At 38.5% G+C, this 16,818-nt stretch overlaps 1 protein-coding gene across 1 annotated transcript in view; it reads left to right on the top strand.

The window, feature by feature from the left end:
- The first annotated feature begins 1,489 nt into the window (after nt 1–1,489).
- Nucleotides 1,490–16,818, top strand: part of ADSL (adenylosuccinate lyase) — a 30,310-nt gene continuing 14,981 nt past the window's right edge. The window contains exons 1-3 of the mRNA XM_081331206.1: nt 1,490–1,795; nt 13,212–13,415; nt 15,507–15,551. Of these exons, the coding sequence (XP_081187332.1) occupies nt 1,634–1,795; nt 13,212–13,415; nt 15,507–15,551 (411 nt within the window). The 5' untranslated portion in view covers nt 1,490–1,633. The remainder of the gene's footprint in view (nt 1,796–13,211; nt 13,416–15,506; nt 15,552–16,818) is intronic.

Genomic DNA, 16,818 nt, shown 5'->3' with positions numbered 1-16,818 from the left:
AGGTGGTTGATAGATTAATAACAGATTCCACACACCCCTGCTCATCCCATTCCCTCCCCATCTTTTAGATATAGTTGATAATTTGTATTTTTATAGTGCTTTATTGTATACATGTTTTTTGTATTTTTTTTCTTTTTAACATGGTAAGCTGCCCAAAGTTACCTCATGGCAAGATGGACAGCAAACAAATTTAATAAATAAACTAAAAATAAAATATATGCCAGGATACTTTACTGTGCTGTGGACATAAAGGACAATTTATGCCAGGTAGAACTTGATGTACGGCCACAATTGAGCCCAAAATTTATGTTGCTAAGTGAAGCATTTGTTAAGTGAATTTTGCCCCATTTTACAACCTTTCTTGCCACAGTTGTTAAGTGAATCACTGCATTTGTTAAGTTAGACACATGGTTGTTAAGTAAATCTGGTTTCTCCATTGACTTTGCTTGTCAGAAGGTCGCAAAAGGGGATCACATGACCCCAGGACACTGAAACCATTATAAAATATGAGTCAGTTGCCAAGCGTCTGAATTTTGATCATGTGATCACAGGGATGCTGCAGTGGTTGTAAATGTGAAAAACGGTCATAAGTCACTTTTTCAGTGCCATTGTAACTTCAAACGGTCACTAAATGAACTGTTGTAAGTCGAGGACTACCTGTATTTCTAATGAGTTAAAGGCGAGAGAAGGAAGGAAACTTTGTGGAGATATAACAGTTGCCTTTGAACTATGGTGCTGGAGAAGACTCCTGCGAGTCCCTTGGACTGCAAAGCGATCAAACCGGTCAGTCCTAGAGGAGATCAACCCTGACTGCTCTTTAGAAGGCCAGATCCTGAAGCTAAAACTCAAATACTTTGGCCACCTAATGAGAAGGAAGGATTCACTGGAGAAGAGCCTAATGCTGGGAAAGATTGAGGGCAATAGAAGAAGGGGACGACAGAGAATGAGGTGGCTGGATGGAGTCACTGAAGCAGTAGGTGTGAGCTTAAATGGACTCCAGAAGTGGTAGAGGACAGGAAGGCCTGGAGGAACATTGTCCATAGGGTCGCAATGGGTTGGACACGACTTCGCAACTAACAACAAACAGTTGCCTAGGTAATTTCATATCATATTCAAAGACAAGCGAGACAAGTGAGGGGGGGGGGAAACCTATCACTATACACATATGAAAATATATTCCCCAAAGACACAGTTCTATCATCTGCTTTGAGTAATAGCATCTCTCTTCAGAAAGCAGGGATAGAAATTCAGCGGATTCTGGATTTACCTTATTTCAGGGAGAATTTGGCAACTTTAAGATGTGCGGGCTTCAATGCTGGCTGGGGAATTCTGAGAACTGAACTCAACGCATCTTAAGAGTTGCCAATTTTTGACAAACATTGCTTTATTCGTTTCCTCGCACCCCAAGGCGTTCGGGAGCAGCAATACCGAACGCGCCGCCGCCCAAGCAGCAGGGGTCGCTGCGGCGATCGCTCGTTCCGGGCCAATCTCTCGCCTTGAGGAAGGGGTGGGAAAGGTAGGAGGCCAAACGGAGGGCGGACTTTTGCTGCTCTTTTTATTCCGACCTTCAGCGCACTTCAGCCTTTCCGCTGAGTTTTTGATCGACGGGTCTTCTCGGCTGCAGCCCGTCCGGATGGCTTCTTTGAATCCCGCCGGCGAGGAAGACGCCTTCGGCCGCTACCGCTCCCCTCTCGTCTCCCGCTATGCCAGCCCCGACATGGCGTATAACTTCAGCGAGAGGAAGAAGTTCAGCACCTGGCGGAGGCTCTGGCTTTACTTAGCCCAAGCTGAGAAGGTGCGGGGCCCGCATGGTTGCCAGATTAGGATGATCTAGACTGGGGCTTAGAGGTTTCAGGGTCGCTTTGCTGTTATTGAGCGGTCATCAATCATCGGGAGAAATGGCCCTAAGGCTGTATGCCAGTGTTTAAATGGCGAGGCAGACAATCGCTTGGGTGGCGGGCAGCGTAGGCTTTTGGACTGGCGTTGCTGTGCCGATCAGCGTTGCTTCTTCCGCCCCTTTTTGCTCCGTTCATGCATATTTGCCACTCGAAACCCTCAGAAGCGAATACTGTAATCACATTTCTTGCAATCCGGTAACTTCTAGGCCTGATGTTGGGCTTCGGGCCAGAATTCCCTGCCAGCCGGGTAGGCGATACAGAACCTGGGGTCAGTATATTTTGGTGAGGATTGTAGAAGTTGACCTGGAAGGCATCAGGTCTGGGGAAAAAACAGCCTTACATTAGGCACAAGGCACTCCAAAATTTTTGCACACCTTCTCATTAATTTTGTTCTGCTTCCCTGTATTGATTACTCTCTTGACCATATCAAAACAATGGGTATTGGCCACAATAAGTCACAATTAAATAAGGTAAGGTAAGATACAATAAAATAAGATAAAATAAAAAAGAGATAAAACAGTGTACAATTGAATAGAATACAGAGACATACAATGAGTACTAAAATATAAAACAGAACGTGTTTAGGTGAATTAATCAGCTTTACATGCAAAGCAGCATTTGCATTTCTTGCAGAGGAGGAGAGCACATCTTTCTCCTTCTGTCCTGGCCATTTTTTACAGAGGGATGATTGAAAGCATTTTAACAAATGCATCTCTGTTTGGTTTGGCGGTAGCAGTGCCTTAGGTAGAAGGTCCGTACAGAGAGTGGTAAGGACAGCTGAGAAGATTATAGGAAGCTCGCTTCCCATTATTAGGATACCGCTTAGAAGCATTATGTGTTTAGAGCTCGAAGCATTTTTAGAGACCCCATACACCCACTTCATGGTCTGTTTCTGTTGCTCCCCTCTGGGAGGAGGTTTCGAAGCATTTATAGCAGAACTAGATTCTGTAACAGCTTTGTTCCTTATGCCATCTGTCTTGTAAATTTGCAGGATCCTTTTTTTGCCATGTATATATATACTTTCAAACTAGACTGTGATGTTTGTGTGTGTATGTGGGTATATGCATAATGGTATTTTTCTGAGAATTGAATGCAACAAAATTTAATTTTAATGTATGCTGAACAGTGTACATTTAAAGTGACAATAAAGGTTTTATTCTATTCTAACTGCAGTGTGGTCTATAAAACATATTCTCAGTTGGACAACCCTAACTATAAATTTAATAGTTCTAATGACTATATAAGATTGTGTCGTAAAGGAAATAAGACAATCTTTTGTAATCATCCCATTAAATAGTTCTGTCAAGTAGAGTTGTTAAGTCCTGAGCTCTTGCTGGGACTTCCTGCTTAGTAAAACAGTTACAACTCTGCATTTAGGTCCTAGTGTTCTTGAACAAAGTATCATTCTTTGCTACGCATGATTGCTTTTCTTCTTGTCTATCGCTTCTTAAATTTTATATTATGTTCCTAAATTGTTTCAGTTTTTTATCTTTTGATAATTCCACCTGCGCTGAATTATCTGTTCTTGTCATAATTTTACTTTTAGTGTGTATGTAATGTTTTAAAAAAAACAGTGACAATTGGGACCAGAATTGCTGTTATTAAGCAACAAGGTTGGAAAGGGTGACATGTCATTGTGCCACTTAGCCATGGTAATTCTGACAATCCAAAATGCCATAATTAAATGACCACATAGGTCATTAAGCAAGGACCTCACATGATACTAACTTCAGATTTCCTGGTGGCTTCCCCATTGACTTTGCTTGTGGGAAGCTGGCAGAAAAGCTCACAAACGACAATCACATGACCGTGGGATGCTGCATTATAATCATGAGCTGGGTGCTGAGTTCCCAGATCACAATCATATGACTGTGGGGACACTGACAGCCAGAACTCTGAGGACAGCTACCACTCATTCAGCATTATCATAAACTTCAACAGTTGCTGGACGAATAATTGTTAAAAAAGAACTTCCTGTATAAAACAACCTTTATTAGAATAAGAGAAGATATCACTAACAAGCATATTGTTTAAGCAATACTTCTTATGTAGCCCGAAGATCTCTGAGCAGAGAAGTTTTGTAGGAATTCAAAGGCATACATATAGTTAGGAAATATTAACTGGTTTTATCTGTTGGTTCTCATTCTTCCCCATTTTCATTCTAGGAATTTTTAAAACTTCAGTTAGCCTTGGCTAAGTATATTGTCCTTAATAAAGAAATATTTTTTCTACCCTCTTTCTCAAACTTCTAAACAAGTTTTGAAAATCTGTATTATGTTCTTTACCATCATTACTGTAACTGGAGAACAGTTTTGACGTAGCTACACTTTCTAAATACATAAAAACAGATTTAAGCAAACAGATTTCATATGTAGCTGTGAGATAACTTGATAATGGTAAGTCAACACTCAGAGTTGCAGCTTGTGAATTGCATCACCCGCAGCAGTTTCTGTTTTCCCGGCCTGTGTTCAGATTAATCATTACAATGTCATATTAGAGAATGGTTTGAAGCAGATGTATTTCAAAATAGTTCATTTTTTTGCCAGGAGGGTAGTAACAAAAATCTAAACATAATTTCCCCTTCATGGTTTACTGCCTTGTCGTGGTGAAGGGGCTTGCGTAATTCAATGAAGCTATGAGCTATACTGTGCAGGGCCACCCAAGACGGACAGGTCATAGCAGAGAGTTCTGACAAAACGTGATCCACTGGAAAAGAAAATGGCAACCCACTCCAGTATCTTTGCCATGAAAACCCTATGGACAATACCAAAATGCAAAACGATATGACGCTGGAAGATGAGCCCCTCACGTCGGAAGGCATCCAATATGCTACTGGGGAAGAGCAGAGGGCTAGTACTAGTAGAGCGAGAAAGAATGAAGCGACTGGGCCAAAGCTGAAAGGACGCTCAGCTGTGGATGTACCTGGTGGTGAAAGGAAAGTCCGATGTAAAGATTTTTTCTCCATAGGAACCTGGAATGTAAGATCCATGAATCAAGGCAAGCTGGATGTGGTCAAACAAGAGATGACAAGACTCAACATCGACATCTTAGGAATCAGCGAACTAAAATGGACAGGAATGGGTGAATTTAATTCGGATGACCATCAGGTATACTACTGCGGGCAAGAATCCCTCAGAAGAAATGGAGTAGCCTTCATAGTCAATAAAAGAGTAGGAAAAGCAATACTGGGATACAATCCCCAAAATGACAGAATGATCTCAGTTCGAATCCAAGGCAAACCATTCAATATCACAGTAGTCCAAGTCTATGCCCCAGCCACTGGTGCTGAAGAGGATGAAATTGACCTGTTCTATGAAGACCTACAACACCTTATAGAACTAACACCAAAAAATGATGTCCTTATCATCATGGGGGATTAGAATGCTAAAGTAGGAAGCCAAAAGATAACTGGAATAACAGGCAAGTTTGGCCTTGGAGTACAAAATGAAGCAGGGCACAGGCTGATAGAATTTTGTCAAGAATACGATGGTCATAGCAAACACTCTTTTCCAACAACCCAAGAGACGGCTCTACACATGGACATCACCAAACGGTCAACACAGAAATCAGATTGACTATGTGCTCTGCAGCCAAAGATGGAGAAGCTCTATACAGTCAGTAAAAACAAGACCAGGAGCTGACTGTGGCTCAGACCATGAGCTTCTCCTTGCAAAGTTTAGGCTTAAACTGAAGAAAGTAGGGAAAAGCACTAGGCCATTCAGGTATGAATTAAATCATATCACTGTTGAATATACAGTAGAGGTGACAAATAGATTTAAGGAATTAGATCTGATAGACAGAGTGCCTGAAGAACTATGGACAGAGGTTTGCAACATTGTACGAGAGGTAGTAACTAACCATCCCAAAGAAAAAGAAATGCAAGAAAGCAAAATAGCTGTCTGAGGAAGCTTTGAAAATAGTTGAGAAAAGGAGGGAAGCGAAAGGCAAGGGAGAAAAAGAAAGATATGCCCAATTGAATGCAGAATTCCAGAGAATAGCTAGAAGAGATAAGAATGCCTTCTTAAATGAACAGTGCAAAGAAATACTGTAGAAGAAAACAATAGAATAGGGAGGACCAGAGATCTCTTCAAGAAAATTGGAGAGATGAAGGGAACGTTTCATGCAAAAATGGGCATGATAAAGGACCAAAATGGCAGGGACCTAACAGAGGCAGAAGAGATTAAGAAGAGGTGGCAAAATTACACAGAAGAACTATACAAGAGTGAGCTTAATGTCCCTGATAACCACAATGGGGTGGTCACTGACCTCGAGCCAGACATCCTAGAATGTGAAGTGAAGTGGGCCTTAGAAAAGCTGAGCAACAACAAAGCTAGTGGAGGTGACAGTATTCCAGCTGAGCTATTCAAAATCTTAAAAGACGATGCAGTAAAAGTGCTACACTCAATTTGCCAGCAAATTTGGAAAACTCAACAGTGGCCACAGGATTGGAAAAGATCAGTTTACATTCCAATTCCAAAGAAAGGCAGTGCCAAAGAATGTTCAAACTATTGCACCATTGCACTGATTCCACATGCTAGTAAAGTTATGCTTAAAATCCTACAAGCTAGACTCCAGCAGTATGTGGATCAAGAACTACCAGAAGTACAGGCAGGATTTCGAAGAGGCAGAGGAACTAGAGATCAAATTGCCAACATATGCTACATCATGGAGAAAGCTAGGGAGTTCCAGAAAAACATCTACTTCTGCTTCATTGACTATGCTAAAGCCTTTGATTGTGTGGATCAAAACAAATTGTGGCAAGTTCTTAAAGAGATGTAAGTACCAGACCATCTTATTTGTCTCTCCACTGATTGGTTCAAAATTGGGAAAGGAGTCCAGCAAGGCTGTATACTGTCACCCTGCCTATTTAACTTATATGCAGAGCACATCATGAGAAAGGCAGGGCTATATGAATCGAAAGTTGGAATTAAGATTGCCGGGAGAAATCTCAACAACCTAAGATATGCAGCTGATACCACTCTAATGGCAGAAAGTTAAGAAGAACTAAAGAGCCTCTTGTTGAGGGTGAAGAAGGAGAGTGCAAAAGTTGGGTTGAAACTTAACATTAAGAAAACCAAGATCATGGCATCTGGCCCTCTCAATTCCTGGCAAATAGATGGGGAAGAAATGGATGTAGTGACGGATTTTATTTTTCTGGGCTCCAAGATCACTGCAGATGGGTACTGTAGCCAAGAAATTAAAAGACGCTTGCTCCTGGGGAGGAAAGCAATGGCAAATCTAGACAGCACACTAAAAAGCAGAGACATCACCCAGTCAACAAAAGTGTGTATAGTCAAGGCTATGGTCTTCCCAGTTACAATGTATGGCTGTGAAAGTTGGAGCATAAGAAAGGCTGAGTGCCAAAGAATTGAAGCCTTAGAACTACTGTATGGTGCTGGAGAAGACTCCTGCAAGTCCCTTGGACTGCAAGGCGATCAAACCGGTCAGTCCTAGAGGAGATCAACCCTGACTGCTCTTTAGAAGGCCAGATCCTGAAGTTGAAACTCAAATACTTTGGCCACCTAATGAGAAGGAAGGACTCACTGGAGAAGAGCCTAATGCTGGGAAAGGTTGAGGGCAAGAGAAGAAGGGGATGACAGAGAATGAGGTGGCTGGATGGAGTCACTGAAGCAGTAGGCGTGAGCCTAAATGGACTCCAGGAGATGGTAGAGGACAGGAAGGCCTGGAGGAACATTGTCCATGGGGTTGCAATGGGTCAGACACGACTTCGTAGCTAACAACAACAACAAAACATAATTTCTCAACTGTTTATAATATTAAGCTGTTCTTTTTTGTATATATTTTATTGGTATTTTTAACATAACATAAAATCATTCAGTAATTTGTAAACAGTATGTTGTCTGGGTAACATTTATAAGACAATGTTTAACAATTGATTTCTATAATCTATATTCCATATGTTAATTTCATTTGATTTCCCCTTTCCCCAAAGTATCTTTATTTGCAAAACATTAGATTAAGACAATTCTCATTATTTTGATTAACAACAATTAAGTATATAGTTTTTCCAATAATCCTATTTGTCATTTTAGTTGCCTTATCGTAAATCCTGTTACCGTGCTTATTTCAGCTTATTTCTCCCCCCAAATTCTAAATATTCTTACTAGTGACAATTTTTTCAACAATTAACTACATTTACATTGGTGGATTTAATTCTATTTTTTCCATATAAGCCCTCTCATACTTTTGTATTTCTTAATAAGTAAAAAAGTAGAAAGAGAAAGGAAAAGAGGAGAGAGAGAAAAAAGAGGAGAAAAAAGAAAGAAAAAGACAAAAGCACTGAGATACAAAAAATAACATCTTAAAATATTTATCCCTCCTAATTTTATATATATTTATTCCCTCAATTTCTTATTCTTTTTGACCATAGCTGAGAATGTATTTAATTTATTTAAACTTTAAGCATTCCATTCAGTAGATCTAATCATCTAATCCTTTAACTCTCATTCAAAATACATTTTTATACTTTTCTTATCATCACATTTAAATAACTAAAACGTTTGCTTTATTTAAATCATTTCAACTTTTTTTACAGAAAGGAAAAGGAAAAAAAATTGTATTTTTAAAAAATCATCCCTCTAAGAGTAATATATTTCAAAGTTTTTCCATTTCTTTAGCTATATTCAAACAATTGTTTCTTATTGTATTTGTTAACAAAAAGAGAAAAAAATCATCTCTCTAAGAGTAATATATTCCAAAGCTTTTCCATTTTTAGCCATATTCAAACAAATGTTTCTTTTTTAAGTATTCTCTCTGATAATTCCCATCATCTATTTTCTTAATTTCCATTTTAATCTTTTTTCTCTGGCCATTGCCTTTCTTAATCAGTATGTTTTGCTGCATCATTCGTTTCCCTGTAAAGTATTTTTTCTCATTCTTTTCCTTGTCTTCAAAGTTGCTTGGACATGTTGAAATATTTCCCATTTGAATTAAATCATAATTTTTTATTTTATACGGTTCCACCTTTAAGTCTCTATCATCAGAATTATGTTCAGTCATCTCTACTGTATTTTCCTTGGAAATTTCTTGGAGTGAAATTAAGTTGGAGATAAGTTGATTCATACTCTCAAGGTTGTTCTGTATTTCTTTGTAATTTAAAATCATTGTCCTTTGAAATTGTTGCCGCTTATCATATGTTTCCTTTTGTGAAGTATTCATTGCTTCAGATTTGTTACTCTCACTTTGTTTACACAGCTGCATTTTCTAAGAACTTTGAGGATCAGAGAAAAAAAGAATCCTCACCCACCAGCAGGTGTCAGCGTTTGCTCATTTTTCAGGTCTTTCTAGTCTTTTTTCTCTCTCTAAAGCAGGCATGTCAAACTCGCGACGTCATGTGACGTCACGCAACGTATCGGAACTTTTTCCCATTGCTGAAAATGGGATGGGCGTGGTTTCTCTGTGACGCTCTGGCCTGCGGGCTGGCAGTTTGACACCCCTGCTCTAAAGGGTAAGTTTCGCCACTTCCGGTAACCAAAAAGTGGGAGTAAAATCCCCCTCCTTTTTTTTTTTTTAGATCTCTTATTTTTGGGACTTTCTTCTTCAGGAAAATAGGTAGAATAGAGAAAATCAATATTCTTACCCAGATTCAAGCATGCTGTTTTAAATCTGCTTAGTTTAAAAGCTTATGACTTCCGTTGTCTCCAACTATGACTGGACATGGAGTTAGCCAGCCTTTTCTTCTGTTGGTTTCTGGGAGGCTTCTCCTGGACCTTTCGGGGAGACTGCCGTCTCTCCTAAGTCCCTAGGATTTCCTTCCTTCATTCCACCCCTTCAGGGTGGGTTCTGGCCCCTTAGGGTCCCCAACAAAAAATTTCAGCCGAAGAGTTCGGCATTCCGAATCTTCAGACTGCTCGCTGGAAAACAGGAACCGGAAGCCCTAAGCTGTTCTTTTTGTGCATCACGTATGTGTTCTATTTTTTCTTCAGCTTAGAAGGAATTATAATTTTTATTAAACTATAATCGTGTGTGTGTGTGTGTGTGTGTGTGTGTGTGTGTATATATATATATATATATATATATATATATATATATATATATATATATATATATATATATATATATATATATATATATATATATATATATATATATATATTTCATTTCAGAAACAAATTTTGTAAAACAGAAGTTAATAAAGTTGACTTTATCTTCTATTCCAAATATTAAATATTAAATAGTTGAGCCACTATTAAGATAAGTTCCTTTGCCTGAAATCTTCATAAATAGTATATTTTCCTTAAATTCTTGGAGCATTTGTTTTAGATGGGCAAGTTTGGGGGAGTCATGGCATCCTTTGCAGTCTAAATTCCCCCTCCCCTCTCTAGGGTGATCTACAGATTCATTAAACTTTCTGATTGATCCATTGTTTACTTTCTGCTTGAGTTTCACCCCTGAACTGTCCTAAAGTTGCAGTAAGAATGTAATGCTGGAAATTTAAAGGATTCTTCAAAACAAAGAACTTTGCCAGCAGTTTTAAGGATATATAGTGTAACAAAGCAAATGAGAGCCAGACAAATCCTCACGCTATTCTAGCCTTCCATAATATAGTTTTTTGCTTGTAGTATTACTCTGCTTATTTATTTTTTTTATTTATTTTTATTTTTAATTCCATTTATATCCCGCCCTTCTCCGAAGACTCAGGGCGGTTTACAAGCTTAGCAGTAGCTTATACTTCCCTGTCAACAATTGAGTTGTAAATTGAGACATTCAGTGGGCACCAGGTTGGGGAAAATTATACCAGACTCCTACAGTTTCTGTTTAGCATACACTGAATGCAGTAGAATTTAGGAATTCTTTATTTCTTCCATACCCTAAGTAAGAAGGCCTTCGAGAGCCTGTTTCAGTTCAGTTTTTTGTTACCTATTTTATTTGTCCTAAAGCACCATTGCTTTATATATTGTGCCCCAATTTGAAAAGGGAATCTGTTATTTTTAACTATCTGCATTCCCAAGAAGTCACAACTCTGGTCTTGATCTTCAGATTCAAACTGAGAAAAAAACACCATGTGCACCTGTTTGTTCCAACAAGGCTCTGCTAAATTGTTAGTAAAAGATGCCCCCTTCATTTGTCATTGGAGAATGTGATTTCAGTTATTGGGGAAGGGAGTTTCTTGTTATTCAATTTACTGCCAAGAAAATGCCAGGCAGAAAGAAAACTGAACTAAGCTAAAATTCTTATCCAAGAACAAAGTATTTATGTTGCTGGGTCAGAAATCAACTTCTGACCTTAAATGCAGGATAACAGAATTTGGCCATTGCTAAGGATGTAGAATTCTATTGATGAGGCAGCAGTAGCTTAATATAAAAGCAATCTGTGCACCCTAGAACAGGGGTAGGAAACCTTGGCTCTTTTATGACTCATGGACTTCAACTCCCAGAATTCCTGAGCCAGCTATGCTCTGGGAGTTGAAGTCCATGAGTCAATTAAAAAGTTTCAATAATTTCTACTCTTTATAAAAGAGGCTATATAATAAAATATGACTAGGTTTAAACTGCATTGTGGATACATTGTCATCTTCTCTGTCATTCCTCTGGTCTCTGTAACAGCATCCCCTCCCCTTAAGAAATATATATAGCACCCTCTTAAGATCTTATGCTGTTCCCAGGTGTGGGGTTGGTGTGTCTATGGAATCCTTGTCATTTTTTTTAAAAAAAATTGCTTTTTAGACCAGGTGGTCACATTTTGTCTTACGGTTTTTGCTGTTTTAATTGTATATTTGTCTATTATAGGCTACCCAGAATCTTCTGGACTATGTGGCCATAATATATTTAATAAATAAATGCAACATGTAATAAATACAACATAATCACTTGTTACAAGGTGGTCTTTCCTCCCAGGACAGCAAGAGGCAAGGTGTCAATAGCAAGCCACAGTGAGTTATGATGAACTAAGTATAGGAGAAAAATGTTATCTTGCTATCAAGACATCAAGGAATATCTTATTTCCTTTTACATATGAGAAACATTCCAACTTAATGTAAAGACATTTTGGATGCACCAAATCTGAATGGTAGCATTAACTATTTTAAGAGAAATGCTAAGTTACTAAAATTCTTTATATGTGATGGTAAAACAAAATTATTTATACATTTCTTTTTCTTTATTATTTTCTTTGTTCCTTTTCTCTTTCTTTTCTGCAGCTTCTGTTTTTCTTTTTATTATTATTTTTTTACTTTGTACTTTTACTGTTGTAATGGCAATTTTCAATAAAATTACTAGAAATCCTGGGATATTTATATGGTAACAGGTCATATTGATTTGGGATAAATAAGAGTCTTTTCTGCCATGGTTCCTGCCCTCTGGAATATTATCTCTCCCCCCCCCCCAGGTGAGACCCACATCTACCCTTTTGGCCTTCCAAAAGGTCCTGAAGACTTGGCTCTGCCAACTGGCCAATGGGAGCATTTCATTCTGAAGTGGTTATTGGACTAAGTGAGGACCCCTGACCTCCCTGTGTGCATCTTGCCCCCTTCCTTCCCATCTTTGTTAATTTTTATATCAATTTTAGTGTTCTATTTATTGTTTTAATGTTTCATATTACTTTCATTGATTATAGCCTGCCTAGAGTCACCTCTAGGAGAGATGGGCAGCATTTAAGTTTAATAAATAAATGTTCTATGTCTGATTATTAGCCACAGGTAGTCTTTGACTTACAACCACAATTGCACCAGAATTTTAGTGACTAGGCAATGCAGCCATTAAATGAATCATCATATGGCCAGATTTGATAACCATTTTACCATAATTGTTAAGGAAATCACCGCACATTAAGTGAATCATATGGTTATTAAGTGAACCATGCATCATTAAGTGAATCTGGCTTCTTCAATTGACTTTGCTTGTTGGAAGCTGGCTGAGAAGGTCATAAAATGTGGTCATGTGTCCTTAAGACACTGCAACTGTCGTAAATACGAGACCATTGCCAAGCACCTGAATTGTAATCACATGACCAAGGAGATGGTGTGATGGACTTAACTTCAAGAATGGGTTTCAATTCACTTTTTCTGAAGCTATTGCAACTTTGAACCATTATTAAATGAATGGTTATTAGAAGAGGGTTACTTATATTACATTAAATTATATAAGTAGAAATAATACTCAAATTGTAAAGTAGAAGGGCTGTCCTCTGCTACTTGGTAATTTGTAGCTAAATTATGATTTCTTAGTTAATTTTGAAAATTGACGAGTTATTTCTGCCAAAAAATAAAATTCCAAAGTAACTACTTTCGTTCTGTTGGCTGCCTTAAATTGAGGATCATACACCTTCTAATTTAAGAAACTTTTTTCCCCTTAGTCATTGGGCCTACCCATCACAGATGAGCAAATAAAGGAAATGGAAGCAAATCTGGACAACATAGACTTCAGAATGGCAGCAGAGGAAGAGAAACGATTGCGTCATGATGTAATGGCTCATGTACATACATTTGCCCATTATTGTCCAAAAGCTGCAGGAATCATTCACCTTGGAGCAACTTCTTGTTATGTGGGAGATAATACGGTAAAATAACACCCCAAAATAAATATATTTATTGAATCAATCTGTTTATTGATGGTCCAGAAGTTCCTTGAGACTTGGTTATGATACTAGGCCTGGGGGTCCCAAGGAACCAGATTCTTGTTTATATGGCTTCACTATTGGGGAGGATGTACTTACTCCTTCTGCTTGGGGTTGTATTTATTTTAGTTTCAATTCTCAATTTTTAATGTTAATTTTTATTTTTAAATACCTGTTTTTATATATGTATTGTTTTCTATTGGGTATTGTATGCCACCAGAGTTACTTCTCCTGAGATGGACAGCTATATACATTTGATGTATTATGTTAATACATCTATCCAATATGCTTCATGGCATGGGAGGATCTAATGCTAAAATATTAATACTTTATTAGCAAGTATATTTCATACTTGAAAATTTTTACTTATTACATCCCTTTTGAACTATCTGTGTTCAAGAGTGACTGGAACTATCTTGAGTTCCAGTTCTGTTGAACAGTGTTGAGGCAGAGGGAATGGCCTTGAGGGATGGGAAGAAGAGCCAATAACCAGGAAATGGCCAGATAAAAGGAGTCTGATTCTGGGGTAGAAATGTAACTTGAGTAAACATCTCAGATAAGCCCCCTCCCTAATTTCCACAAAGCTAAAGAGAGGGAGGAGGGGAAGCACATTCAGACTTGTAAAACTGTTGTGCATTTTTCCAATGAGAAAATCAGCCTCTTTAGTTCTATTCTCTATGTTCTGTTCTTAAACCAATTACTAGTTCAGTTTGCTTAAGGCCTTTGAGGAGCGATTTTGGCAAAAGCTATTTGAAAGTCCAATATGTTTTGGATTGGCTCTGTCTGCTTCCTTGTTTGGAATGTTAATGGGACCTGTTCACAGAAATTATGTTGGCTGCTATTAGGCGCAAATTCCAGCTAAATATAAATTGCCTACAGGTAGTTCTGGGGTTGTGACAGTTGCAACCAGAACTTCCATTGCTAAGTAAGGTGGAGTGAAGGGAATCGCACCCTATTTTATGACCTCTTTTGCTGCAGTCATTAAACAAATCACAGTAATTGTTAACTGAATCTAGCTTCCCCCATTGACTTTGCTTGTTGAAAGCCAGCTAGGAAAATCTCACATGGAGATCACATAACCTGAGGATGCTACAACCATCATAAATGCATGCTAGTGGTCATATGACTGGATTTTGATCATGTGACCATGGGGATGCTGGGATTACTGTAAGTTTAAGGACCAGTTGTAAGTCATTTTTTTCAGCACTATTGTAACTTTGAACAGTCTCTAAATCAATGATCTTAAATTGAAGATTACCTGTGCTTTTTTTACTTAGCCCGGAGTGTTCATTTTTTGCTAGTTTGTCAGTTCTTTTGCCTTTATTTGTCTCAGTTCATCTGCTCCTATTCCTGAAGAATCCAGCTCAGATATAGGCATCTGTCTATGTCCTCAGAAATGAATTGATTAAGTTCTTTGGAGTTCCCATTTTCTCTATTTAGCACAATTTTATCCTGTTTTTTAAAATCCCATTAAATCTAATTTAAATCTAAATCATTTGGCAGTTTGTTAAGTGCTTATACTGCAATCTTATTCACACTAGAACAGACATGTCAAACACAAGGCCCGGGGGCCACATCCGGCCCGCGAAGTGGTTTCATGTGGCCCGCGAAGCCATGCTGGAAACAGTGAGGGAATGGCCCCCACTGCCTTGGCCCTGGCCCAGAGACCTTCCTTCTGCCAGAGACCCTCAGATCTGTCCCACTCCTGCCCGGGCCCCCATAGGCACCCTTGGTGCGAAGGATGTAGAGCTGGCCACGCCCACCCTGTAGGCCACACCCACCCTGGCCATACCCACCCAGCCCCCTGACGGCAATGGCAATGCTGATGCGGCCCTCAGTGAAATTGAGTTTGACACCCCTGCACTAGAAGTATCAATATTTATCTGAGCATTTAAGTTGATTGAAATTTTACATTTTGTAAAGATATTTATTGTTATGGTAATTATACAGTTGCAACTCACACTGAAAAGTAAATTTCAGCAATCACATTGAACAAAGTTGTATCTGACTTTCTAAAATTTTTCTTTCTATTAGGACTTGATAGTACTTCGAGATGGATTCAACCTGCTTCTTCCCAAGGTAATATGCATTTTTTCATAAGGCAGGTGCTATAGATTGACTAATGGCTGTTTGCTGAAGTTAACTCTACAAATAGAAATAGAAGCAGATTCTAAGGGAATGGCAAAACATTCAGGAGAAAAGAGCAGATTCAGGACATTTCTTGATTTTCTATGAAGTACATAAGGGAAATAGAACCCTACTTTCTGACTTGAGCCTTTACTAATTAGTACTAATAATTGGTTAAATATTTTATGCTCTTCTCTATTTGTTACACCTTAATGCATTTGATACCCATTGGGGCCCCTGCAGATTTGTGTTCTGCTTCATGGACTTGTAGGAGAAAATAAAGATAATTGAAGTTGTGAACCAATAAATTCATCCTGAAGGCACACTAATTCTAAGGAGTTATTCAAACTACTCTAAGCATCCAAAACTACAGTATTACACCAGATGCAAGAGGGATCATTATTATTTTATTTGTTAATTTATTTGCCTCCTCTCACCATGGGGCTACTCTAGGTGGCTTACAACGATAAAAAGAAAGCAATGAAAAAAGTGTGAGCAGAACAGAAGATAATAGAGTAATAAAATAAACAATGAAAAAGAACACAAGAAATACAACTATGTGATTGCCAAAAAAGAAAGATGGATGAGTAGAGAGCAGAGAACAAGGAGAAGGTTGGAGTCTTCCATCAGTCTAGCAACTGCCTCCAGCATAGCCATTTGGATCCCAGGCCGATGGTCAGAGCCTGGTTTTTAGCTCTTGTGGAAGGGTTGAGGGCCAGGGGAGATCTTACCTTAGATTTGTAAGAGGGTTTGATCCATGCTGGCATTGAGATTTCCAAGAAAACAAATGACAGTTGAAATTCCAAGCAGTGAGATACAAGTCAATTTAAACCAATGTTTCTAGCAACTATTTAGACTTCTGATAAAGGTCCTAGTAGTCATCCCTGTCCAAGGTCAGCCAATATTCATTATAATTTTTATTCTGTAGGATGATTTTTCTCTCAAGAAGTCTGACTTGCAGCTGAGAACTCTCGAACGTTCAGTCTTCCACTCAGCCTCTACTTTCTGACTTGAGTCTTTGATCAAAACAGCTTTATTCTCATGCTCTGACATCTCTTCTTCTAAGCAAAAACTTTGTTGAACACAACAATGTTGAACTATTCTTTTCATTTCCAGCCAGCGTGGAAGGCTTAAATTTGGGGAGAAACTATTGTGCAAAATGATTTAAATGGCTTTTCCTCGTTGTCCATATACACAGTGAAGATGAACCATGTAGGCT

Source organism: Vipera berus, assembly GCF_964194415.1.
Source record: "Vipera berus genome assembly, chromosome: 6".
Lineage (NCBI taxonomy): Eukaryota > Metazoa > Chordata > Lepidosauria > Squamata > Viperidae > Vipera > Vipera berus.
The sequence above is the reverse complement of the archived record's forward strand: the minus strand, read 5'-3'. Positions and strand labels throughout refer to the sequence as shown.